Source organism: Quercus suber, unplaced genomic scaffold (assembly GCF_002906115.3).
Source record: "Quercus suber isolate HL8 unplaced genomic scaffold, Cork oak 2.0 scaffold_9, whole genome shotgun sequence".
NCBI lineage: Eukaryota > Viridiplantae > Streptophyta > Magnoliopsida > Fagales > Fagaceae > Quercus > Quercus suber.
This window is the reverse complement of record NW_027069475.1, coordinates 1,090,710-1,117,653: the sequence shown is the minus strand read 5'-3', so window position 1 is coordinate 1,117,653 and position 26,944 is coordinate 1,090,710. Positions and strand designations below refer to the sequence as shown.

The 26,944-nt window shown below is 36.8% G+C and overlaps 2 protein-coding genes across 5 annotated transcripts; one reads left to right on the top strand and one right to left on the bottom strand.

Annotated features, from left to right (window-relative positions):
- Positions 1–6,094: 6,094 nt before the first annotated feature.
- Positions 6,095–13,111, bottom strand: LOC111997489 (disease resistance protein RPV1). Of its 2 annotated transcripts, XR_010630179.1 has the most exons (7): positions 12,973–13,111; positions 11,588–12,677; positions 11,190–11,465; positions 9,160–11,085; positions 8,553–8,686; positions 7,324–7,402; positions 6,095–6,597 (listed from the first exon to the last, which is right to left on the bottom strand). XR_010630179.1 is itself a non-coding variant. In XM_065776677.1 (4 exons), the coding sequence occupies exons 2-4, from the start codon at positions 11,990–11,992 to the stop codon at positions 10,006–10,008; spliced, it is 1,761 nt and encodes a 586-aa protein (XP_065632749.1). In that variant the 5' UTR covers positions 11,993–12,677; positions 12,973–13,111; the 3' UTR covers positions 8,823–10,005. The 2 variants fall into 2 exon arrangements, 1 of the variants encoding a protein (XP_065632749.1); XM_065776677.1 differs by lacking the exons at positions 6,095–6,597; positions 7,324–7,402; positions 8,553–8,686 and having other exon boundaries at positions 8,823–11,085.
- Positions 13,112–22,827: 9,716 nt separating this feature from the next.
- On the top strand, positions 22,828–26,431 carry LOC112030137 (glycylpeptide N-tetradecanoyltransferase 1). 3 transcript variants are annotated; one of them, XM_024062823.2, is made up of 2 exons: positions 22,828–22,979; positions 24,886–26,431. In XM_024062823.2, exon 2 carries the CDS (start codon positions 24,887–24,889, stop codon positions 26,189–26,191), a length of 1,305 nt encoding a protein of 434 aa, XP_023918591.1. In that variant the 5' UTR covers positions 22,828–22,979; position 24,886; the 3' UTR covers positions 26,192–26,431. The 3 variants fall into 3 exon arrangements, with proteins under 3 accessions (XP_023918591.1, XP_065632739.1, XP_023918592.1); XM_065776667.1 differs by having other exon boundaries at positions 24,833–26,431; XM_024062824.2 differs by having other exon boundaries at positions 24,828–26,431.
- The last annotated feature ends 513 nt before the right edge of the window (positions 26,432–26,944 follow it).

The window sequence follows — 26,944 nt, the reverse complement described above, 5'->3', positions numbered from 1 at the left end:
ATTATAACATAATCATGGAAATTGCAGTGAGTAATTTATTCAAGAAGCATAATGAGGTTAGAGACACAAATGAAAAAAAAAAAATACAAAAGAAAGAAATAAATATTGTGATTTGCCCTATAATAAATATTAAAAAAAAAAAAAAAAACAGAGAATTCACACAAAACCATGCATAGGAGATGAGAGAGGACCTTGAGGATGTGAATTGGCTTGAACGATTGGTGGTATAAAAAATACTGTCCGTGCGCTCAGTTTGAGAAAGAGAAAAAAATAGAGAGACAATAATTGAAGAGGAAAAGTATTATAATTTTATGTTGGAGAGTTAAGGAAAGTTGTAGGAAGTTTCATTATTGGAATTGCCTTTACCTGTGGGATCAGATAATTAATCTTTGTTTCATTTTCTCTTACCTACACCACTCCCGAAAAAAATCGAAGTTATTGACTTTTTTTAGTTCAAGTCTTTGTCAATACTAGTATATGCCCTTTCGCAATGTTGGGTAGTTCCTGGTTGTTTCTAAATAGATTATATTTTTTGTGTTTTTTTTTTCTTTTGATAGTTTGTATATATTAATGATTTTAGATGTAACCATTTTTAAAAATGAATAATAATAAATGCAGATTGAAAATGTAATCTTAAAAAATTTAGTGGGAACCCCATCTTCAAGATTCATGACTTTGCGAATGGATTTGCGTCATAAGGTATATGAGGGACTCGATAAGTTCACTAATGACTTCTAAATTCTCTAAGCACTAATGAGATTTCTCAATACATTACCAAGTGTTGTGAATTCTCTACAACTGTTTGTGTTCCTTGGCTGAAACCAAAATGATCATGTTATGCAGCATAGCAATAATTCACTACTACACTCTTGGAAAGGCTAGAAGGTTTTGCCCTAGATCCTTTTTAATTGGAACTAATTATGCAATTTTCATAATTCCATTAACAAACAAGAGAAGCTATTCTAAACTTTATTTAGCTTCTTGTTATTACCATTCTAACACATTTGAGCAAACTTTTTCTATTGGAAATTTATATAACGTGACTCAAAAGACGCATATCTTGTTGGTGCACAACAAAAAATGTATACAATAGTTACTCGGCTAGAGCCATTAAATGGTCAAGTCTTTTTTTTTTTTCTTTTTTTTTTTGAGAAACCAGACAAGAAGCCTGGGCTTTTATTGAATAAGAACAAGAAATTAATGAACATCAAATAACAAGGAGGAGGCAATATCCTTAGGAGGATCGTTGAGCCACACCTGGGTACCCCGACTGCCTTCAACTTTTTTCGCTAAAGCATCAGCAACACAGTTACAAGAACGACTAGCATGATTGCAAACAGAGGATTGAAAACCATCGCTTGACAATGAATGTCTTCAATGACAACTCCATAGGTTGTTAATCCAGCACTACCTTGATTTAAAGCATTGATTACCATGGTTGAATCCCCTTCAAAACTTACTCTCTGCAGACCAATCTCAGCAGCAAATTCGACAGCTTTTCGACGCACTAAGGCTTCCATATCGACAACGGTATGAGACAGCGGCACAGAGATAGACAACGCGCCAACAAATTCACCTCTCCAGTCTCTTACAACTACTCTGTTAATGTGTATAATATATTGTGGGCTTTAGGCCCAGTTAGGTTACTTATATAACACATATATTTACTTGTATCACACACATATGCCTCCTATATAAAGGCACACTTGTATATTCTTTGATTATGAAATACAATACAATCATTCAGTATTTTTAACATGGTATCAGAGTCACTGCTCTAATCCTTTGGTGTGTCGCTCTTAAGCAGTCTTGTCTTCTTGGGTGTCATCTGCAGCCGTTGTTGTGAGCAGCACCACTGCCTCCACCGCGACTCCAGTACATCAAAGACCACTGCCTTGCCGCCACCATCGCTTCCGCCTCTCCAATCAGACCACAGATAGTACCATCGGAAAGCAATATCTCCGATCTACTTTTCTGTAAAATTTCATCTTCATCAGACCACACACGCGCCTCCACGCGCCACTACAATTCTCAGCGTCACAGCCACGCGCCGCCAATATCCTTCACGCGCCTCCACGCTCATCCATGCGCCTCACGCGCCAGACACAGTTTGCTGACGTCATCATCTTGCCACGTTAGCCCTAGTGACGTCATCATTGCTTACGTCAGCAACACGTCAGCTTGCTTACGTTAGCACTTAGCAGTGATTACGTCATCATTCCAGATCGTTGACCACGTTGACTTTGACCGTTGACTTTTTTAGAGTTGACTTTTTGCAGTCCAAGTGCTCCTTACCCAGTTTTTCACGTAAATTTCATTTTTGCAGTCCGTTTTTGCATATTTTTCTTCTAAATGAAGAATAAGGACAGGTCTTCTTCTTGTTGCAAAAATCGTAGCCGACAATCCAGCAAACGTTTTTGCAACTTTTGCAAACGTTTTGGCCACAATATTGAGACTTGCTTTCGTCGCAACAAATCAGCTGTTTCAATTTCTGCTGCTACTGTTGCTAACACTGAGAGTGTCCAACCAATGGCTCCCATCTTTGCACAGTCTAAGTCTTCTGGATCCACTTTCTCCACTTCCAGAGATGACCTTATAAATATCATCGCCAATGTCATTCGTATGGTTGGTAATGCATCTTATTCCTCTTCTCTCTCAACTTTATCTGGTATATCTCCTACCTCTTGGCTTATGGATTCTGCTTGTTGCAATCACATGACACTTCACTCATCCTTATTTTCTGACCTTAAACCTGCACCGCACCCTCTTAATATTCGCACAGCAAATGGTTCCACAATGTCTGGTCATAATATAGGTTCAGTTTCAACCTCCAACCTCTTGGTTCCTGGAGTCTTTAATGTTCCTAACCTTTCTTATAATTTATTTCCTGTGGGACAATTAGCTGAGTTGGGTTATCGCATTACCTTTGATTATTCTAGGTGCATTGTGCAGGATCCTAGGACGGGACAGGAGCTTGGGACCAGGCCTAGAGTTGGGCGTATGTTTCTTGTGGACAACCTTCGTCTTCCACTTGTTGCTCCTGTTTCTATTGCTGCAGCTACTACAGTTTCTTCCACTCCTTCCCTTGCACTTTGGCATGCTCGACTTGGTCATGCATCTTCCTCTCAAGTACAACAATTGGCTTCTAGAGGTTTGTTAGGTTCAGTGTCTATAGAAAACTTTGATTGTGTTTCATGTCAGTTAGGAAAACAACCAGCTTTGCCTTTCAATACTAGTGAATCAATATCCACTGATATCTTTGACCTTATTCATTCTGATGTTTGGGGGCCGTCCTCTGTCTCTAGTATTGGTGGGTCTAGATATTTTGTTGTCTTTGTTGATGATTACTCTCGCTATAGCTGGATTTTTAATATGAAACATCGTTCTGAATTATTGGAAGTATATTCTAATTTTGCAAAAATGGTTAAAACTCAGTTTTCCAGACGCATCAAAATTTTTCGATCTAATAATGCTCTTGAATATACTCAATATGCTTTCCAAGCTATTTTGCATTCCTATGGCACTGTTCATCAACTAACTTGTCCAGGTACCTCTCAGCAAAATGGTAAAGCCGAACGAAAACTTCGTCATATTCTTGATACTGTTCGTGCTCTCCTTCTCTCTGCCAAAGTTCCTGCTCCTTTTTGGGGTGAAACTGCTCTTCATGCTGTTCATACTATTAATCGCATTCCGAGTCCTGTTATCGAAAATCAGACTCCATATGAGCGCCTTTTTGGGTCACCTCCAGACTATCACCACCTTCGCTCCTTCGGTTCTGCTTGTTTCGTTCTTCTTCAGCCACATGAACATAACAAACTTGAGCCTCGGTCAAGGCTTTGTTGTTTTCTTGGCTATGGCGAAACTCAAAAGGGGTATAGGTGTTATGATCCTGTCTCTCATCGTCTTCGTATCTCCCGCAATGTTGTCTTTTGGGAACATCGCCTTTTTGTCGAGCTCTCTCATTTCAGTGCTTTCCTATCTTCCTCCTCTGTCTTAGATCTTTTTCCAGATGAGGCATATATTCCTTCTGTAGCTGCTCCTGATCCTCTTGTAGTTGCTCCTGATTCTGTTGCTGTAGACTTCTCTGTCCAACCACCAGATATCACTGATCCCTTTCCTAGTTCACCCTTTAATGAACATGTGAAAGATGAACAGGTTGAAGACGAGCTACCCAACCCCAATTCTGAGCTTGGGTCTCCTGCTCCTGCTCCGCCTGAAGATCTTGCACAAGACATTCCACCTCGTCACTCAACTCGGGTAAGACCTATTCCTACACATTTACTTGACTATCATTGTTACACTGCCCTTGCTACACTACACGAGCCTCACACCTATCGTGAGGTTTCCACTGACCCTTTATGGCAGATTGCAATGAAAGAGGAACTTGATGCATTATCTAAAAACCATACTTGGGATTTGGTGACACTTCCTCCTGGGAAATCTGTGGTTGGTTGTAAGTGGATCTACAAGATTAAGACTCGCTCTAATGGGTCCATTGAGCGCTACAAAGCTCGTCTTGTTGTAAAATGTTTTACACAAGAGTATGGGATTGATTATGAAGAGACCTTTACTCCGGTTGCTCGTATCTCATCTGTTCATGCCCTCTTAGCTGTTGCTGCTGCCAGTAAATGGGACCTTTTTCAGATGGATGTCAAAAATGCATTCCTTAATGGGGATTTAAGTGAAGAAGTGTATATGCAACCTCCTCCTGGTCTCTCTGTTGATTCAAACAAGGTTTGTCACCTTCGACGTGCACTTTATGGCCTTAAACAAGCTCCACGAGCTTGGTTTGCCAAATTTAGCTCTACCATCTCTCACTTGGGTTACATGGCCAGTCATTATGATTCTGCCTTATTTTTTCGTCGCACTGACAAAGGTACTATTTTGCTTCTCCTATATGTGGATGATATGATCATAACTGGTGATAACCTCAGTGGCATTCAAGAACTCAAGGCTTTTCTCAGTCAGCAGTTTGAGATGAAAGATCTTAGACATCTCAGCTACTTCTTGGGTCTTGAAATCACTCATTCTATAGATGGACTTTATATTACTCAAGCCAAGTATGCCTCTGAACTCTTGTCTTGAGCTGGACTCACTGATAGCAAGACTGTTGACACTCCAGTTGAGCTTAATGCGCATCTGACTCCCTCAGGGGGGAAACCATTGTCTAATCCCTCTTTTTACGGACGCTTGGTTGGCAGCTTAGTTTATCTCACTGTCACTCATCTAGACATTTCCTATGCTGTTCACCAGGTGAGCCAGTATCTGTCTGCACCACGATCGACTCACTATGCTGCAGTTCTGCGCATTCTTCGATACCTAAAGGGCACTCTCTTCCATGGTCTTTTCTACTCTGCTCAGTCTCCTCTTATTCTCCGTGCATTTTCAGATGCTGATTGGGCAGGAGATCCCACTGATCGCAGGTCCACCACTGGTTATTGCTTTCTTCTTGGTTCTTTTCTGATTTCTTAGTGAAGTAAGAAACAAACTCACGTGGCCCGCTCTAGTATTGAAGCAGAATATCATGCTCTTGCTGATACCACATCTGAGCTCCTTTGACTACAATGGCTTCTCAAAGACTTAGGTGTGTCTACATCCTCTTCTACTCCTCTTTATTGTAACAACCAAAGTGCTATTCATATTGCTCACAATGATGTCTTCCATAAACGGACTAAACACATCGAGATCGATTGTCATTTTATTCGTTTTCATCTTGTCCATGGTGCTCTCAAGCTGATCTCAGTCTCCTCTAAAGATCAACTTGCAGATATCTTCACCAAGTCACATCCTAAGGGACGCCTTCGTACTTTGGTTGACAACCTCAAGCTGGTCTCACATCCACCTTGAGTTTAAGGGGGCTGTTAATGTGTATAATATATTGTGGGCTTTAGGCCCAGTTAGGTTACTTGTATAACACACATATTTACTTGTACCACACACATATGCCTCCTATATAAAGGCACATTTGTATATTCTTTGATTATGAAATACAATACAATCATTCAGTATTTCTAACATACTCAATGGATAGCGTTTCGCCGATTCCACAAGAACCAAGATGATATAGCAAACACCTCCTTTCTGTAATCTTCCTGAACCTGCAAAAACCGAGATAGTCACAAAAATTCGAGGGTTAGGGGGTGCTCAATTGGTGGAAGCATTGGACTGAGCTCCAAGTATTCTCAACATCCTTGCAAGACCAGATGGCATGCAACGGATCTTCTGGGCAGAGTTGTCAAAGTTCACACTTATTAGAGGACGTAATGTGCCGGCGAAAGAGGTTGCTAATAGTTGGCAGAGCGTCATTACAAGCTCACCAAATAAAATGTTTAATCTTGTTAGGAACTCGTAGCCTCCAAACTCCCTTCTAAAAATGTTTTTGAGTATCCACATTCGAGCTTCCTGCTTGACTGACAGCATCATCAGATACAAGAAGCTTATAGGCGCTGCTTGTGGTGAACAAACCCGATGGGGAGTAAGCCCAAGCAACTTTATCTGGAGGGAAGCGACGACTTAACTTTATCTGGATACACTTGCCTTGGTACTTTCCTGCAGTCACTCTAATCTGCCTGATGTGCAACAGAGGCTTATGCATACCTACGAAACAAAGCATTATCACTTCTTAAGCACACTCTTTTGCACCCTTAACCATCAATCTATACAAATTTGGATCATCCATCCATTGAGCTAACCACTGCTTCAAAGAGCAAGGAGAAATTAACTTAGTTCTGAGGCTCAAATCTAATCCAAACAAGATAGCATGAGCACTTAAGGGATAAAAGATCCAAGTTTTCTCTTCCTCATTGCATTAAACACATTGTCACTCACCATGTTTTGTTTCACTATTTAGATTTGATGAGTAAGTCCTCATACGTTCCACACACAAATTATTAACTTCAAAGGAAGCTTCAATCCCCACAAAAATGTCTCCTATAACCTAAGTTCCCCTACTTTCAATGGTAGCTTATTTTGACCTTATATCATTGGGGCCATATCAGCTTATCAATAACTCCTTACCTTGAGATAGGGGTGACCAGAATTTGACCAGACACCTCAGGAAAGTATCACTCCCTAACCTGGTGCTATTCCCAAGTCAAAGTGTCAAGATAACTTTAAATTCCTATTAACAGATGCAGATTGTTTTGAATGACAAAAAATATAAGATTTTCAAAAAATAAATGACAATGATTATGAAAGCTAAACATCTTTCCACTATGATTATGATACATCCTTCTAAATAATAAACCCAATGGGAATAATATGAGAAAACTTTAATTCTAGATGTAATACAACAACGATAGCAAGTAAAACAAGAGGGCTTACCAATCTAAGCACTAAGCAGGCTACCTTCTACAACTTTCAACCTTGTCAACACAGTTGTTTGCCTTCTCGAGTCTGATTACTATAAAGATGAATATGTCTCAGATGATAAGCTTAGTAATATATAATCAAGTTTGTTGTATGGTCAGGTTCTCTACCGTTTATTACTGGCCTTTTAATTTAAATTCTAGTCAAGTCTCTTTGCTGGGTATAATCTAATTAAGGTACGATTTGGAGGTAGGTCTTTTGGTTTGTTTCAGCTCTGCCTAGTCCGGTAATGATCTAAAATGGGTATGGACAACCTTAAGCCAATAATTTGATTCAGAGTGAAAGTTTTAGAAAGGTGGAAAAACTTTCAAGTACATTAAGAGGCAAAAGCACAAAAATCTTATGGTAAAAACTTACATAATTAAGACTTTTAAACTGTGAATTTTACATAATTCATGTCGTAGCAACTGTAGGGAATTCAACCCGAAATCCCAACCTATGAGAAACAAAAATAGAGAAAACACACGCAAAAAAAAAAAACAATCACACGCACAAGATAGTATTTACGTGGTTCGGCAATTTGCATACATCCACAGAGTTGCAAGGATTTCACTATTATCAGAGAAAAATACAAAGTGCAGCTACAGTGTTTCAATTTCTCAAGAATGACAACAACAACAAAACCCTAATCACCAAAATTGCGTTTGTCCATGAGCGCTCCAGCTTGGGCCTATCGGCCCAAGCCTCCGCTCCATGGACTAAGCCTCAAAAAATCTCCCATTAAAAAAACCATGCAACATTATTCGGGTCAGGTCAAGTCATTAACCAGATCAAATATAACTAGGCTCCACAAAGCCCAACAACAACTGTGTTCTTTTAAACTCGATCAAGGTCTCATCAATGCTTCTACGCAAGCAATACCTTGGTGATAGGACAATGATGTGAATGATGATTTCCTTACATTCCAGAACAAAAGCTACACATAGTTGAGGCCATTTAGTACTACTTAATATTCCATATTCTATTATCATAAATCACTGATTCATCATGGGCATGGCATGTCTAACAATTGAGCAATATATAGTCATTCAAAACATGTTAGGGTGACAGATAAATCAAAATTAAATGCTTTTAGCATAAAAGATTGTCTCCAGTGAGAGCTTTTTATTTAGTTGTTTATCACACACCTGCTTACATATGGGTACAAACTTAGCTTCCTAATTATGCTAGCTTAAGAATCTTACCAAAACCGCTACTGATGTAGAAATAGATTCTTTTCAAATGACCCACAGATCAATTATGAAGAATGTAGATGATACAAATCCTTTTCATTTGACCCACGAATCAACTGAGTTGAACCACGAATCCCATTAACATCCTACTTTGAAAAAATAAGAATTTCAGAGCAGAGTAGAGCAGAAATATATATATATGTGTGTGTGTGTGTGTGTGTGTGCGTGTGCGTGTGTGAATCAGTTGAACTCATTTAAACAGAAAAAGAGCATTTTGTAAACAACTGCATAAAACCTTTGAGAAAGCAAAATGCTACATCTAGCTAGACTAATCATTGTGATTGTGATCTATACTGCTATACATGAGTTAACAATGGTAAATTCAACAAAACTTTAATTAAGAAGAAAAACAGTGACTTATGGGCAATCAAGAGAAAAAAGTTGAATAAGAAAAAAGACAAGGAGTTCAACAATCTTCAATGATACCCATTTCTAGAATAAGTGCAAATAACGAAGCAAAGCAATATACTATTTAGAATTTAAAATCAAATCAAACAAAAGTACAAATATATACCAAAAGATACAACAAATAGGAATTAATTTTGATTCATTGACTTACAAAGTATTTGAACCCAATTTCCAATTCCATCTAGATTCCTGCTAATCATTGATATCCTCACCACATTCAAAGTACTCCTCACAATCAAAGTCACCATGGAGCCTTTCAATCCTGTTTGGGTGTGCCACATCATTACAGCTTCCTTCTCCACTAGGTCCAACCCCATCAAAATTGTCATGAATTTTCTTTGCTCTGTCATCTTCCACAACCACTACCGAATTTTCGAAATTATGATGGAGAACACCCAAGTCCTCGTAAGGAGTGATGCTGGTGTTGCTATTCTGAGCCATAGTTCAGTTGAATTCTTCTATGTCTTTCTTGTATACCATTCGAAACACACATTTCTTCACCTCTGAGCCTGATTTATTTGTTTTAATTTTAATGCCAATCTGACTCAATTCATTTGCTTCACATTCGTTCAGTAATTTTATGTCCTTCTTGTTGTAGTACTGAGGAAGCATATAAAATAGCCAAATATGATCTGAAAATAAACCAATTTCGCCAGGAATGCCTACTGTAGAAGACATTACTTTTCCATTTGCTATAAAGTCACAAGATGGTGAAAAATTGAGAAGAGAAGAAAATACAACGCAAACAGCAGTCCCCATCCAGTCATCAAACAAATGAGAAGAAGGTTCTTTTATATTCACTTCAGCCCCAATACTTTGATGTATAAACCACTTTGGAATTACACTTCCAAGAATAACCATGTCATATCTCCAATTGAATTCTCGATTGTCATACATACCATGACGAGAGAGTCCCTAAAACATACAAAGCAGGTTGCTTATAATAGAGAGACAGACAGACAGACAGACAGACAAACAAACAGACAGACAAACAGACCTAATGGTGCTTTATTATCACTGCCCAAAAAATGTCAATGAAATCTTGATTGTCAACCAATTTACTGCAATCTGAAAGATAAAGCTCTCCCTTACAAAAAGAATTAGGTTTTCGGAGATCTGATACCGCTTCCAATGAGGTACAACCATCTCCCCAAATTACTACGATATCTACTGGAAGTTTTGGCAATGATTGAAGACTTGTGCAATTCTTCAAATCCATTTTTTCCAACTTACATAGTTGACTGATGCTATCAGGAAGGCAAACAAAACTATTCTCACTTAGATCTATTTTTTCTAAAAAGAATAAGCAACCAATATCATTAGGGATTTCCCTAAGATTGCAGTCTCGTAGTTTCAATTCAGTCAAAGAACACAAACCCGATAGAAAGGACAACCCCACAGGATTTGCAATTTTTGGCCTTGAAGAAAATGGGAGATCATACCAAGATGTAGAGTTAAATGATGATAACCCCTTACATCCACTGAAAGATAGCACTTTAAGATTTTTTAGGAGACCAAAGGAAGAAGGCACCTCTTTTATAGCAGTTCCACTCACATCCAACTCCCCTACACTATCAACATTACCCACATTCTCAGGCAGTCTCTCAAGTTTAGAGCATCCTGAAATATTCACATCTTTAAGAAACTTCAAATTAAAAATGCTGCTTGGCAAACACATAAGACTTTTGCAATCTCTTACATTCAATAATACAAGGTTGGTCAAATGCCCAATTGATGTGGGTAGTTTAGTAATAGCAATTCCATCCAAATAAAGCTTCAGTACACATTGCATGTTTTCTCCAAATTCTGGAATCTTTTTTAGTTTTAAACAACCAGAAAGGATAAGAACCTTAAGAGACTCCATTTCGAACTTGCTTGGAAGAGTTTTGACATTTACACAGCTTTTTAGATTGAGAAGAGTAAGCCTAGTATGAACCCCAGTTGAAGGGTGAATCTCGCGTAAATTTAAACAATCTTCAAGAACCATTTTCTCAAGATTTGGGACTCTGATCAAATCAGGTGTTTGTATAAGGTTTGGAGACTCGTTCATTAGAATGATTTTCAATTTCTCAAAAGACTGTTAAAAGCAAAAAAAAAAAAAAAAAAGAACAATTAGATTCAACAAATTCCTACAATTTAATGGAACTTAAATATAAATTAGTACAAGGATGACTAAATTACCTTTGCTCCTTTCCAAAGTTGTTCAATGCAACTACGGCACATGTAAAGTTCAACAAGCTCATTTGATTGGAAATTTGATGGCAAAGATTTTGAAGGGTACCCACTCCATTCAAGAAATCTTAAGCTAATAGGTAGGTGTTTGGGTTCGTGGAGAAGTTGAACATTATTGATTCTAAGCAATTTAAGGTGATGCATCTTTGACAATGAATCAGGATTCCAATATGCCTCTTTTGATTCAGGCAACTCTAGGACTATACCTTGAATTGCTTCTGTTCCCTAATAATCATGAACAAAAGGGATTAGAGAATTGCAAAATGTATGATAACCAAAGCTACTCTAAGTTGAACATTTAATAATATGATAGGGTATGTGCTCAAGTTTTCTATATAACCTCTTACCGTATTATTTGTTAGTACACTATTAATGTCTTCAAATGACCATAGAATGCTACGCTTTCCAGGCTCTTCAGGAAACTCTTCATGAACTATTTTCTTGCCCATATCTTGTAGCAAATCATGCATCCACACTTGAAGGTCATTCATTTTTATGAGAGATTTCTCAACTAGAACCTCTAATCCAACAACAGGGTAAAGGCCAAGATAATCTAGTTTTTTTACTACACTATTTTTGTCCTCATGATTAAAGAAACATGCAATGTAGAGGAATATTTTTTTCTCCGTTTCGTGTAGTCCATCATAACTTATTTTAAGTGCTTGGTGAATTGCACGTTCAGAAAATTCTTTAATCCTAACTAATGTACTTTTCCATTGAATGATGCTTCTACTGAACAAAAAGGAACCCATAATCTCAATAGCTAAAGGAAGACCTTTAGCATATTGTACGACATCTTTGGATAGCTCTAGATAATCTTCGGGGGGATGGTCTTTTTTAAAAGCTTTCAAACTCAAAAGATGTAGAGCTTCATCATCACTTAATGCTTTTGCTACACATATTTCATCTACTTCAAGTATACGTAGTAAATGCTTATCCCTTGTTGTTATGATAACTCTACTACCAGAACCATACCAATTATGCTTCCCAGCTAAATTTTTCAACTAGTCTAATTGATTTACATCATCAAGAATAAGAAGAATTCTTTTATGACGTAATCTATTCTTGATAACGTAAACTCCCTCATCAACATCTTGTAAACTCATACTTTCATTTAATATTTTTTTTAATAAGTTGTTGTTGCAAGGAATTAAACCATCTTTTTCAAAAACCTCCCTGACATTAGAAAGGAAGCAACAACCTTCAAACTTATTAGAAACCATACGAAAAACAACTCTAGCAAGAGTTGTTTTACCTATTCCCCCCATCCCCAAAACCCCAATAATTCGAACATCATTAGAGCCTATAGCCAAACATGACTCCAATTTCTTCACTCGAGATTCTATTCCTACAAGGTCTTTAGTATCTTCAAAGAATGCATAATTCAATTTATGCCATAACTCTTCCACAATATCTTGGATAAGTTGTGCGTCAGACCTACAATGAAGGCAGAATGATATCTAGTGAGTACCACCCATAAATAGTACCAAAAAAGAACGTACACATCCAATATCTATTTTGTTGGCTAAACTAAGAAAATGTAAATAACCTGGTGCGAGAAAAAATTTAAAGAAATACAAAAATGTAAATTAATTAAATCAAGTCAAAATAGAAAAGAAGCGTGAACATGTTTGTTGCTTTTCGTAAATTTCAAAACAAGACTCAAAGATAAGAAGAGTATTTATTTGAAGTTTGAACATTTAAAAGCAAGTAGTATGTCAAATTGGTTTACCTATCCCGCAAGTGCCACCCTTTGAGATTTGCCACTTCTCTTAAAGCAGCTCTCCATGTTTGCACTTTTGCTATGTCGTCCTTAAAACGTTCTTCATGTTCAAAAAAGGCTTGGGCAAAGGTGCCTATTTGTTTTCATACATAAGATGGATCCACATCGTAAAAAATTGGCAAAATAGTCATGGTCATCTCTTTCATACATCCAATGATCTTTGTAATTTCATCCAAGCACCATGTTGAAGATGCAAACTTTCTTGAGAGAATGACAATCGCAAATCTCGATTCTTTTATTGCTTTCAAGAGCTCCGGTGAAATAGATTTTCCTATCTCAAGATTTTCCTCGTCTCTAAAGGTAACTATGCCCCTTTGTTTCAAAGCAACATATAGATGGTCTGTAAAACTAGTCCGAGTGTCCTCGCCTCTAAAACTAAGAAAGACATCATAATTCCATCGAGGTGTTAACGATGAAAATGATGACAAAGAGGAGGCCTTCTGAGAGCTAATGGAAGACATTGGAAATATGTTGGCGGCAAGTATTGAACTACAATAAAGATTAAAAAAAATGTAGTTTTCAATTAAATTTAAAAGAAAAATTAAAAGGAAAAAAAATTAGAGAAAAAAGGAATGATTTGATATGGATTATTCATTTTAAGGAGGGAGTGAAAGGATAGAATTAAAGAGATGGACCTGTATGAAAAGTGAAAAATTACAGATTTGAGATATGAAATTGCAGCAGTGATTTTAAAGCTCAAAAATATCTTAGAAACAACACATGATTCAATTCCTTCACACCATTTAACTACACCCAATTTGCTAATTACTTCACACCATTTAATTTAATTTTTTAAAATAATAATAATAAGAAAAAAAAAAAAAAAAAAAAAAACCATTTAATTTAATTTTTTAAAATAATAATAATAAGGAAAAAAAAAAAAAAAAAAAACTAACTAACTAACTAACTAACTAACTAACCAACGAACTAACTAATGGCAGCAATCCTAGCCTGGCTGACATTCACATCCTCTGTTTCCAGTAAAGTCAACATTTTATTGTTTGTTTATTTTTAAAACAAATCACGTTGTTATGATTGTTATTTATGCAGAAATTTATTTAACTAACGTTAAATCATTACAAAAACATCCTCTGTGTTTGTAATTTCACAATCACTGTTGGTATAAGACTGGAGAAATTCAGACACTATAAAACAAAAAGTCAAAACCCAGGAAAAAAAATCTGTCTGTTCCTCCCCTTTCCCTCTGCTTAGACTGCTTTCTCATAATCCAAAAGAAATCGAAACATATAAATAAATATAAAAACAAAGAAATAAAACAGAGAATTCACACAAAACATTTCATAAGAGAAGAGATAGGACCTTAAGGATGCGAGTAGGCTTGAACGATTTGGTGCTAGAAAAAACTTTGTGTGTGCTCAGTTTGAGAAAGAAAAAAAATAGTGAGACAATAATTGAAGAGGAACACTATTATAGTTAAAGTTGGAGAGTTAAAGAAAGTTGTATGAAGTTTCTTCAGTTGGAAGATTACTCTCCATTACGTTAATAGTCTACAAAGCAAACGAAAAGAGGAGGAAAAGAAAAAGACTACTTCGCCCAGTGTTATGATGAAATGGGACTCACCATGTGAGTCATCCACCGTTATTAAGCTCACTTTTCTTGACTTCTGTACATCTTATTTTTACTGTTCAACTATGCTTTTTTTTTTTTTTTGGAGAAACCTTCCCATCAAGAGAAGGGGATTACGTGATATTGATAATTTCTGCAGAGTAGTCTGCATAAGAACATACAGGTACTTCCTCTACCCAAGTACAAAAAGAAGAAGAAAAATTACAAGCTGCCCGAGCTAGCCTATGTGCTACTTTGTTTCCCAGTCTTCGAGTATGGCGGAAAACCAAGGACCTGAAGTGGGAAGAAAGGGCCTTAATATCTGAAATTATATGCCCAAAGGGAGCAGCTGAGTAGTCCTCAGAATTCATAGCTCGAATTGCAATTTCAGAATCTCCCTCTAGGATGACATGATCAAACCCAAGCTCTTTGGCAAAGATAAGAGCCCTTCTTGCTGCCAACACTTCCACTATCTCCACTGAAGTGGGTAGAGGAATAACTTGTGTTAGTGCAGCCATTACTAGACCACAGTCATTGCGGATGATGGTTCCTCGACCTGCTTCATCACGCCCCTGGAAAATAGCCCCATCAAAATTGGCTTTGATTCAATCCGAAGGGGGAGGCAACCACTTGGTGATGCTACGGGCAAGGAGTGGTTTTTTGAGGAGCTGTGTTGGCTTGCTGAGATTCTTGAAGAGCATCTCTAGCCATTGAATTTATCAACTTCAGATCAGCCACATCTTCGCCTAATCTCAGTTTATTTCATCTAAACCATATCTGATATGCTATCATTGCAAACAGGTCAGAGGGGTGGGACTTCTCCAAACACAAGCGAAACACATCCAAGGTGTTGGGCTTTGTGGAGCCTAGTTTATTTTTGGCCTAGCCCATTATAACCCTGTAAGTAGGATATAAAAGCCACTTTTATAATTAGGGTTTGTGACTACTACTGTTGTTGTGTTTTTAGGGAGAGAGAAAAAACACTGTAGCCGCACTTTGTATTTTTTCCCTGATAATAGTGAAATCCCTGCAACTCCGTGGACGTAGGCAAATTGCTGAACCACGTAAATACTGTCTTGTGCGTGTGATTATTTTTCTTTGGCGTGTGTTTTCTTTATTTTTATTGTTTCTCATAGGTTGGAATTTTGGTTAAATTCCCAACAACTGGTATCAGAGCCTAGGGTTAGGTTTGAGTGAGAGCAATGGCAGAGGAAGCAGGAAAGGCGTCTGGAATAGAAAAGTTTGATGGCACAGACTTCGCGTATTGGAGGATGCAGATTGAAGATTATCTCTATGGGAGGAAATTGCATCTGCCTCTTTTGGGGACAAAACCTGAGGCGATGAAGGCTGATGAATGGGCTCTTCTTGACAGACAGGTACTGGGAGTTATCAGGTTAACTCTGTCTAGGTCTGTTGCACATAATATTTTTTTTCTCTGGCTTATCCCCCTTCTCTGTTCTGGTTCTTCTTTTATTTGGTTATAAGGGTTGGACCTCGAGTGTTAGAAACTCGATTTTTATGTACCAACATCGAGCCTCTAAGACTCGAGGTGCTACTAAATAATATAGTTTTAAAACTGAAACTACTAACTAGATACTTTGAGAAAAAAAAATAGTTAGCTATTTTGGCCCTTCTGTACATCTTATTTTTACTGTTCAACTATGCCTTTTTTTTTTTTTGTGGAGAAACCTTCCCATCAAGAGAAGGGGATTACGTGATATTGATAATTTCTGCAGAGTAGTCTGCATAAGAACATATAGGTACTTCCTCTATCCAAGTACAAAAAGAAGAAGAAAATTACAAGCTGCCCAAAGGGAGCAGCTGAGTAGTCCTCAGAATTCATAGCTCGAATTGCAATTTCAGAATCTCCCTCTAGGATGACATGATCAAACCCGAGCTCTTTGGCAAAGATAAGAGCCTTCTTGCTGCCAACACTTCCACTATCTCCACTGAAGTGGGTAGAGGAATAACTTGTGTTAGTGCAGCCATTACTAGACCACAGTCGTTGCGGATGATGGTTCCTCGACCTGCTTCATCACACCCCTGGAAAATAGCCCCATCAAAATTGGCTTTGACCCAATCCGAAGGGGGAGGCAACCACTTGGTGATGCTACGGGCAAGGAGTGGTTTTTGAGGAGCTGTGTTGGCTTGCTGAAATTCTTGAAGAGCATCTCTAGCCATTGAATTTATCAACTTCAGATCAGCCACATCTTCGCCTAATCTCAGTTTATTTCGTCTGAACCATATCTGATATGCTATCATTGCAAACAGGTCAGAGGGGTGGGACTTCTCCAAACACAAGCGAAACACATCCAAGGAAGAAGAGTATCCCTAGCCTCACTCCTCAGCAAACTAAAATGGACAGTCCAAACCTCATTCAGCTTTGGACAAGACCAGAGGGCATGCAAAGTTCAACTATGCTTTTAAAAAGCTGGTGGCACTTGGAAATGCTTAAAGATAATTGAAGGTCTTGTCCCTATCTACCTTACTTGATAGCCACATTTTTCTTTTTAGGTTCGGCATGTTATAGGCTTGGCATTTCCTAATCATCTACAAAATCATTCATCAGACCCTTAAATTGCCTTACTCGGCTTGTCTAGGCCTAAATGTAACTTTCCTGAACACAGTTGAGATCCAATTGCACGAGAAGTTTGGCCCAATGGCCTTGTAAGTGAACATTTTATATATAAAAAGGACACGTAAGGCCCTTCTAACATTTAATTGATGTTAGATCTATGAGACAACAAATACGTCTATTTCTTCTCTCTAACAAGAAGATATACCATGCATCTGATGCATGTATCATCCTTCTCATATTGGAGTGGGACGATACATTGCACTGGATACATGGTCTAATACCACCTCCTCTTCAACCCTTAACTACATGGAAGAAAATAGAAATAAGAACTTTGTTTAACCACTAAACCATATAATTACAGTACAATAATCCTAAATCCATAGGTGTTTTATAGGAAAAAAAAATGCTAAAACCATAACAAATCATGCTAGTTTTGCTACAGCTGACCACATATCATTACAATATAATTATTCAGAATCCATAGGTATTCCACAGGAAAAAAACGATAGGATCACAACTTTTTACTGCATAGTAAGTTGTGCTAAAAATTGTGTAATTTGTTGTGCTAAGTGGTGTGCAGCAGCAAAAGTTTGTTAATCTATTATCATCTTAGCGTTGTTCAATAGGCGTTTGTGTGTGCTTTTGAATTCCAAAAAGTTATAAATATATATCCCCCAAACATCCCCTCCAATCAAATTCACAATGAGAACTGCAAATGACAAATATACCCCTTGTACCATCCATATTAATTAATTGTAGGCATCTTAAAGCTTGCTTTCCCATCAAGTTGACAATCAAATCAAAATCAGAAATGAAAAATATTCCCTTTATGCACCTTCAAGGAAGCTCACTTCTCATCAAATTGCACATACATTATCGTTTGAAAAAGATAGCACGAATCATGTATTGTATAAAGTGCTAAATTATTGTAAGATATGACTATGAATAAGAAATCAATTGGTCTTCTAGCTTGAGGACAGGAGGATGAGTTGCAGGGATGAGGGATTGCTTTTGGAGGATAGCGGCTGATGTTGATGATTGAACTAGTCTCCAAGTGGGAGATTTGTTGGGCTTTGTGGAGCCTAGTTTATTTTTGGCCTAGCCCATTATAACCCTGTAAGTAGGATATAAAAGCCACTTTTATAATTAGGGTTTGTGACTACTACTGTTGTTGTGTTTTTAGGGAGAGAGAAAAAACACTGTAGCCGCACTTTGTATTTTTTCCCTGATAATAGTGAAATCCCTACAACTCCGTGGACGTAGGCAAATTGCCGAACCACGTAAATACTGCCTTATGCGTGTGATTATTTTTCTTTGGCGTATGTTTTCTTTATTTTTATTGTTTCTCATAGGTTGGAATTTTGGTTAAATTCCCAACATATAGAAACACACTTAAACCCAAAAGGCCTAAGCCCATGGTGGTGTGCGGCGAAGGTGGTGAAGTGTTCATGGTCCCTACCCAGCGGGGACAGAGAAAGCCTTAATGGCCCACACACAAAAATCATGGAGAAAAGAAAAGCCCAACAAAGGAATATTGCAAATGGTGCTAAACAATGATGAGGTGCGAGGTTCCCATGGACATGAACGTACGGGGTTCCCATGGATGGCGTACGAGAGACCCATGGATGACGCGCTGATGAAGTGAAAAGCCCATTAGGCAAAGGGGAGCAAGTAGGACTTATTCATGGCCCACAGAGAAGTCTTGAAGCCCCACAGAGTTTGCAAATGGTGCTAAACAATGATGAGGTGCGAGGTTCCCATGGACATGAACGTGCGGGGTTCCCATGGATGTGCGTGCGGGGTTGACACGTGGTTCCCATGGATGGCGTACGAAAGACCCATGGATGACGCGCTGATGAAGTGAAAAGCTCATTAGGCAAAGGGGAGCAAGTAGGACTTATTCATGGCCCATAGAGAAGTCTTGAAGCCCACAGAGTGGCAGAGACTCACACGTGAGGGGGAGATTGTTGGGTTACACGTGTGAGTGAAGTCCCACATTGAATAAAGATAAGAAGAATAAGTGGTTAATATAACATAATTGAGCACATACCCATTGGGCTTAGGCCTTTTGGGTTAAAGTGTGTCTCTATATGTTATATTAATTATTCAAAGAAGCTCCCCAAGGTATTTATCTCCCTAACACAAGGAAGAAGAGTATCCCTAGCCTCACTCCTCAGCAAACTAAAACGGACAGTCCAAACCTCATTCAGCTTTGGACAAGACCAGAGGGCATGCAAAGTTCAACTATGCTTTTAAAAGGCTGGTGGCACTTGGAAATGCTTAAAGATAATTGAAGGTCTTGTCCCTATCTACCTTACTTGATAGCCACATTTTTCTTTTTAGGTTCAGCATGTTATAGGCTTGGCATTTCCTAATCATCTACAAAATCATTCATCAGACCCATAAATTTCCTTACTCGGCTTGTCTAGGCCTAAATGTAACTTTCCTGAACACAGTTGAGATCCAATTGCACGAGAAGTTTGGCCCAATGGCCTTGTAAGTGAACATTTTATATATAAAAAGGACACGTAAGGCCCTTCTAACATTTAATTAATGTTAGATCTATGAGACAACAAATACATCTATTTCTTCTCTCTAACAAGAAGATATACCATGCATCTGATGCATGTATCATCCTTCTCATATTGGAGTGGGACAATACATTGCACTGGATACATGGTCTAATACCACCTCCTCTTCAACCCTTAACTACATGGAAGAAAATAGAAATAAGAACTTTGTTTAACCACTAAACCATATAATTACAATACAATTATCCTAAATCCATAGGTGTTTTATAGGAAAAAAAAATGCTAAAACCATAACAAATCATGCTAGTTTTGCTACAGCTGACCACATATCATTACAATATAATTATTCGAAATCCATAGGTATTCCACAGGAAAAAAACGATAGGATCACAACTTTTTACTGCATAGTAAGTTGTGCTAAAAATTGTGTAATTTGTTGTGCTAAGTGGTGTGCAGCAGCAAAAGTTAGGTAATCTATTATCATCTTAGCGTTGTTCAATAGGCGTTTGTGTGTGCTTTTGAATTCCAAAAAGTTATAAATATATATCCCCCAAACATCCCCTCCAATCAAATTCACAATGAGAACTGCAAATGACAAATATACCCCTTGTACCATCCATATTAATTAATTGTAGGCATCTTAAAGCTTGCTTTCCCATCAAGTTGACAATCAAATCAAAATCAGAAATGAAAAATATTCCCTTTATGCACCTTCAAGGAAGCTCACTTCTCATCAAATTGCACATACATTATCGTTTGAAAAAGATAGCACGAATCATGTATTGTATAAAGTGCTAAATTATTGTAAGATATGACTATGAATAAGAAGTTACTTAGGCTAAAAACCTCACTCTCTTTAATGGAAAATTATTATCTCTGTTTAAAATGAATCATTTTTTGAAATTTAAAGATATACAAATTTAAGATTATTATTAAAATTTTAAATAATGCGATACTTTGTACACCATTAAATTCAAAAAAAAAAAATGTTAATCGTAAAATTAATTAAATAAAGAGAATTCTATTATGAGACATGCTAGAATTCAATGGACTTCTATAAATTTTTTCCTCTAGAAAACATGAATAAAAACTATGGTCTACTCTTTTTTTTTTTTTTCATCTAAACTTTTGACTTTCTTCGTAAGGGTTTAGGTTCAAACTCAGAAACAAAATGAACATGACTAAAATCCTCTACATCTCGTTAAGTGGCTCAATAATTAATTATTAATAAAATTTGACAATATTTATAAAATATTTTATCTGTTTTACTTAAATTTATTAATTAATTCGAGGATATACCACTAGTAATGTTTTTAAATAGTTTACTCAACTGTCAAGAGATGATGTTTTCAACAGAATCCTTCAAATCTTTCTTTTCATTGTAAATATTGAAGTTATTTATATATATTTTTTTAAAAAAAATAGTGTTTACTCTAAGGGTGTCCATGCCACTCCTAGACTCGCCCAACCTACCCAACCTGACCGTTCCTAACTCATCTCCACCTGACTTGATTGCTTCGATAGGCCAGTTGTGGGTCTCCTCCTCTAAAACTCGAGCAAACCAACCCAACCGAAAAGCAAAGCAAATCCAACGAGAAAACACTACATCTGGCATATATTCATCAAATTTGGAGAGTTTTCTACTAGATTTTGTGGAAATCTCTTCGGATCTAACGAGAACTTACTAGATCTAGCAAGAGATCTCATCACTCCTCCACTTTTTTTGGCAATTTTTGGTAGGGATGGCAATTATGCAAGGCGGGTCCAAAGGATGGGGTCTTCGCTCTTACCCCACATGGTTTTTTCTTACCCCATTCCTACCTCGCCCTACATAAAGGAGAAAATTTTTTGCCTCATCCTCGCCCCTTAAGGCCCTACGAAGCCCTGCCCCATCCCATAAAGCTCTACTTCTTGTTAATTTGCCCACAATTATTACAATTGTTTTTAATAAAACCTGTTTCGTTAATAAAAATATACTTGAAATTACAAATAAATTTATCCCATTAAATCAAACTAATTTTTAGCAAAAATTGAATAATATTATTAAAGTGTTTAACAAGACAATATCACAACAAAAATAAAAATCTCATAATACAAAATCAATGATTCAATAGTATATAAATTTGTTTATAATAAAGAAAAAAAATAAATGTTAAAATTAGTACCTTATTTCCAACCTTGCTATAGAAAAAAAAAAAAAAAAAAAGAAGAAGAAGAAGAAGAAGAAGACAAAAAAGCATGCCCCGTTGTGCGAGGCTAAAATCTCGCCCCATCTCCACCCCACCACCTTTGTGGGGCAAGAAAAACCCGCGTGGGGGCAAAACAGAAAGGAGTGGGTCAAGCGGAGCGAGGCAAGGCAAAATTGTCATCTCTAGTTTTCAGCTTCACCTTAAACTGATCGCCACCTAAGGCCCTGCCCAAACTAACCAACTTGATACCCTTATAGGTTAACTTTGGGTCTGGCGATTCCCCACTCAATCTGATCAAGTTGGTTGCAAGTTGGGCACAGACTCCATTAGTGGACATTCCTAGTTTACTTAATTAGGACACTTATGAAACTGTTAATTATGATAATTACTAATAATCAATACCACTAATCTTTTCATTAAAAAAATGAAGTTTGACTTACCTCTAATACTTTTTTTAAATGATATTCTTTTGTTTTAATAAAAGACAATCATATCACCCATTAATTAAATAAAATATGAAAATTAAAATTTATTATCACGTGTCATTGTATATTTAAAACAAAATAATATATCTAATTAAAAAAGTACTGGAGTTAGATTAAAAAAAAAAAAAAAAAGTCATGCTAACGAATGCCCTTAGGGCATTAGTTAACAATTTATTTTAAGAAAGTTTTGACACCACTTTTATAAGAAATGAAAAAAATTGTCAAAGTATTTTTTTCTCTTCTAAAAACTTTTTTAAAATAGATTATTAACTAATATCCTAACAACATTAGTTAGCATTTTCCCAAAAAAAAAAAAAAAAGACACCCACTAATCTACTAGTAATAATTATCACATAAACCACCAAATCCAAACCCTCAAATATCCAAAATGACAAATATACCCATTCTATTAGTCTAAAATTAATAAATAAAAAATTAGCTCTATTTCCACGCTTTCATTTCCGCTATTTCCAATGCTACCCTCACACACACACACACTCTCTCTCTCTCTCTCTCTCTCTCTCTGTGAAAACCTAGATCTCTGAGAGCTCAAAGAGATCAGCTTGATTCCTTAATTTTCAATCGCGCACTCATACAGAAATTACAGGTATTATTAATCATTTAATTCATTCTTTGTATTTTTTTTAATATTTTATATTTTGTTAGAATTTAGTTTTTTAACGTTACGTTTGGTTACTCAGAAAACCAAGGAAAATTAAATAATTGAAATAGAAAGCGAAAGTATTTCATATTAAATCTTGTGCCTTTGGTTTATTTTTTTGGTGTTTTTGAAATAATGAGAAACTAAGAGTTAATCATGATCGTGTTAATGGCGTTGTATTGGCGATTAGTATTTACTGCGTAGATCTTGGAAGTAGTGCTTTTTTTTTTTTTTTATATATATATATATGTGCAAATTGGAGTTGCATTGAATTTAGGATGTGTTTGGTAGCTGAGAAAAGCAAGGAAAAGTGAAGAATATAACGTAAAAGAATTGGTTTGAGGAATTTGATTGTTTTGCTGTTTGCTGATTTGGTTTTGTGATTGCAATGGTGCTTGGATTTTGTTTTGGTGATTTGGTTCGATTCTTGAGTTTATTTTCTGTGATATGGATATTCGTATTGTTGCTCACGGTTCAGGTTTTATTGATTTCTTTGCTCTCTGTTTGGTAGCCATGAAAATTGAGGAAAAGAGAAGGAAAGTAAAAGAATTGTATTGAGGAAAGAACCATACTATTTGAGTTGTTTGGTTTTGTGATGTATGTAGAATGAAAATGATAGAAATGTGGATTTAATCATATTGGCTTCATTAATATTGGTTTGGTTGCTGAGAATGCTAAGGAAAGGAGAAGGAAGTCAAAGAATTGAATTGAATTTTACTGTTTGAGCTGTTTGGTTTTGTGTGTATGTTGGTTAGCTAAATGGTTAGAATAGGCTCACTAATCACTATAGTGAATTCTCATTTGGATTGCAGTCAGGTAATTAGAATGGACGCTAGGGGTTGCTCATATTTATAAGCATTTTGGTTTTATTTAAAATTGATGCTCCTTGGTCTTAAAAATTTGTTGATCCAAGTACAAAACTTGGATTGAAAAGCCTTTAGTGTCAGTTTTGTAGCTAAAAATATGGAGGTATATATATATATATATATATAAATATATATAAAAGATAGAAATGTGAATCTTAGAGTCTTATTTTAGCTGTTTTTGTTTGCTGACTGAAATATAACTAAATAAATAAATTAAGTGCTTAATGTGGCAGCACCATAACCTAACATGAAAGTGGATGGTTCACTTGTTCAACAATTGATTGAAATTTGTTAGAATTATGGTTAAGTGATTAAACTCACCATTTCCTAATAGCTTAAGCCTTTGAGACAATCGGTAATTAAATATGGTATCAGAGCAGGAGATTTGAGTTTGATTCCTGTCTTCACTCTACCTTCCATTTAAAATGTTAAATTCCCACTTGTTGGGCCCCCACTTAGTAAGGGGAAGCTTAGGCCCACAAGTGAGGGGGAGTGTTAGAATTATGGTTAAGTGATTAAACTCACCATTTCCTAATAGTTTAAGCTTTTGGGACAATCGGTAATTTAACAAAACTTTTCTTTAATTTTGTTCTTACTTTTCTGTAGATTTTGGGATCTTTTTGTATAGGTAGACTAATACTTAAAATGGCTGTTTATGTATCCTTTGTTGTGTCCTCTAGAAAATTGAGGGAAATATAGAATGCTGCTATGTTATTTCTTGTTAGGTCATCGATGAAAAATGGTGCAGCCTAGACTCAGCTGAGCCAAAATGGTTCTATAAGGCACATTTGAGTGGAGGCTCCTATTATAATGGAAACTTAGGACAGTATGTCATTTTTTTCTTATTTTGATTTTCTGCAGCAATGGAACAATGTTTAAATTGTATCACTGTTTCAGTTGTTGTGCTAAATGAATATAATTTGTATAGTGAAGGATTTTTTGGTGGTGTTGTCTTGCTGACTGACTGTTCAAAATAACACACTCAGAATGGCTGATAGCAATGCATCATCTGGATCACCTGAAGAAACACAAAACCCGAATCCTGATGGGAACGAACCTTCTGAGAGTGACCTCACACTTGATGCTTTAACTCGAAAGGTTCAAGAATCTCTCTCTCTTGGAAAAAAACATAAGTTTTGGGAAACCCAACCAGTTGGGCAATTTAAGGATGTAGGAGATTCCAATTTGCCTGAGGGCCCGATTGAACCCCCAACTCCTTTATCTGAAGTCAAGCAAGAACCCTACAACCTTCCCAACCTTTATGAATGGGTTACTTGTGATATGGATTCCGAAGAGACGTGCAATGAAGTGTATATCCTTCTCACTAATAACTATGTTGAGGATGATGACAGCATGTTCAGATTTAACTATTCAAAAGAGTTTCTTCGCTGGGCTTTACGCCCTCCTGGTTATTTCAGGAGTTGGCACATTGGTGTCCGTGTCAAAAGTTCAAAGAAGTTGGTTGCTTTTATAACTGGCGTTCCAGCCAGAATCCGGGTCCGTGATGATATTGTCACCATGGCAGAGGTTAATTTCCTTTGTGTGCATAAGAAGCTTAGATCAAAGAGACTTGCTCCTGTCATGATCAAAGAGGTGACCAGGAGGGTTCACTTGGAGAATATGTGGCAAGCAGCCTATACTGCAGGAGTGGTTCTTCCAACGCCAATTTCAACTTGCCAATATTGGCATAGATCTTTGAATCCAAAAAAGCTGATTGATGTTGGGTTTTCAAGACTTGGTGCGAGGATGACAATGAGTAGAACAATCAAGCTCTACAGGTTACCAGAGTCAACAGTCACTCCAGGTTTCAGAAAGATGGAGCTCCATGATGTTCCTGCAGTTACACGGCTACTTAGGACCTATTTGAGTCAGTTTGCTGTTGCACCAGATTTTGATGAAAATGATGTGGAGCATTGGTTGCTTCCAAAGGAGGATGTCGTGGATAGTTATCTGGTTGAAAGTCCTGAAACTCATGAAATAACTGATTTCAGCAGTTTCTACACACTTCCTTCATCTATCCTGGGGAACCAGAATTATTCGATTTTGAAGGCAGCTTATTCATATTATAATGTTGCCATGAGCACTCCTTTGCTTCAACTGATGAATGATGCTCTTATCATGGCAAAACAGAAGGACTATGATGTTTTCAATGCATTGGATGTCATGCAAAATGAATCTTTCTTGAAGGAACTGAAGTTTGGTCCAGGTGATGGAAAACTGCACTATTATCTTTACAACTATCGGATAAAACAAGCACTGAAGCCATCGGAGCTTGGACTTGTGCTTTTATAGTCTGAGCTCTGAAATTTTGATTGTGGCAAGGATTAGAACTACCTTTGGTAAAGTTTGTTTTATGGTTGCATTGTTTTTGGAAATCAGTGTAGATTTTATTGTGCCAATGAAACTAACAAATGTTGTGAATTTTTTTTTTTTGCTTGATTTTTCTTGGAAATTGTGGAATCTCATGCGCGTCATGTATTGTTAGGACCGAAAGATGATTGGAAAATTGAAAATCAATTTTGTTCTTAGTAATTGCTGCTTGCTTGTCATATTTATTCATTGTTGCCTTGCTGAATTATGTTAGATTTTGGTTGAACTGATATCTTTTGAACAATTTTACTATCAATTCTACTACATAATGGCTCTTTGGAGAATATTTCTGTGTATTTGGTGGTTGGGGAGACAAGATAACATTGCCTATTGAAGAAGCTGACAGCTGGGAGATGAGACTGTATTCACTAGGAAGAAATTTGCGCGTATGGTCCCATCAAAAAAAAAAAAAAAAAAAATTTATCGTGTATGGTATACTTATCAAGTGTGATGTATGGTAAAGAACCATGCTAAACACATCTTTATCAGGGCTTACCGAGATATTAAGTTATGATTGGTTCAGCATTATTTTTACACAGGTATATTGCGTGTGTAAATAATTGCGTACTTAAAACTTTATGAATCGGAATTTATTAGAATTGAAGTGTATTGCAGAAAAAGATGCACGGAACTTGCTCCCACTTCCCGTGTCCTCGTGTCAACTTTTGCCTGTTT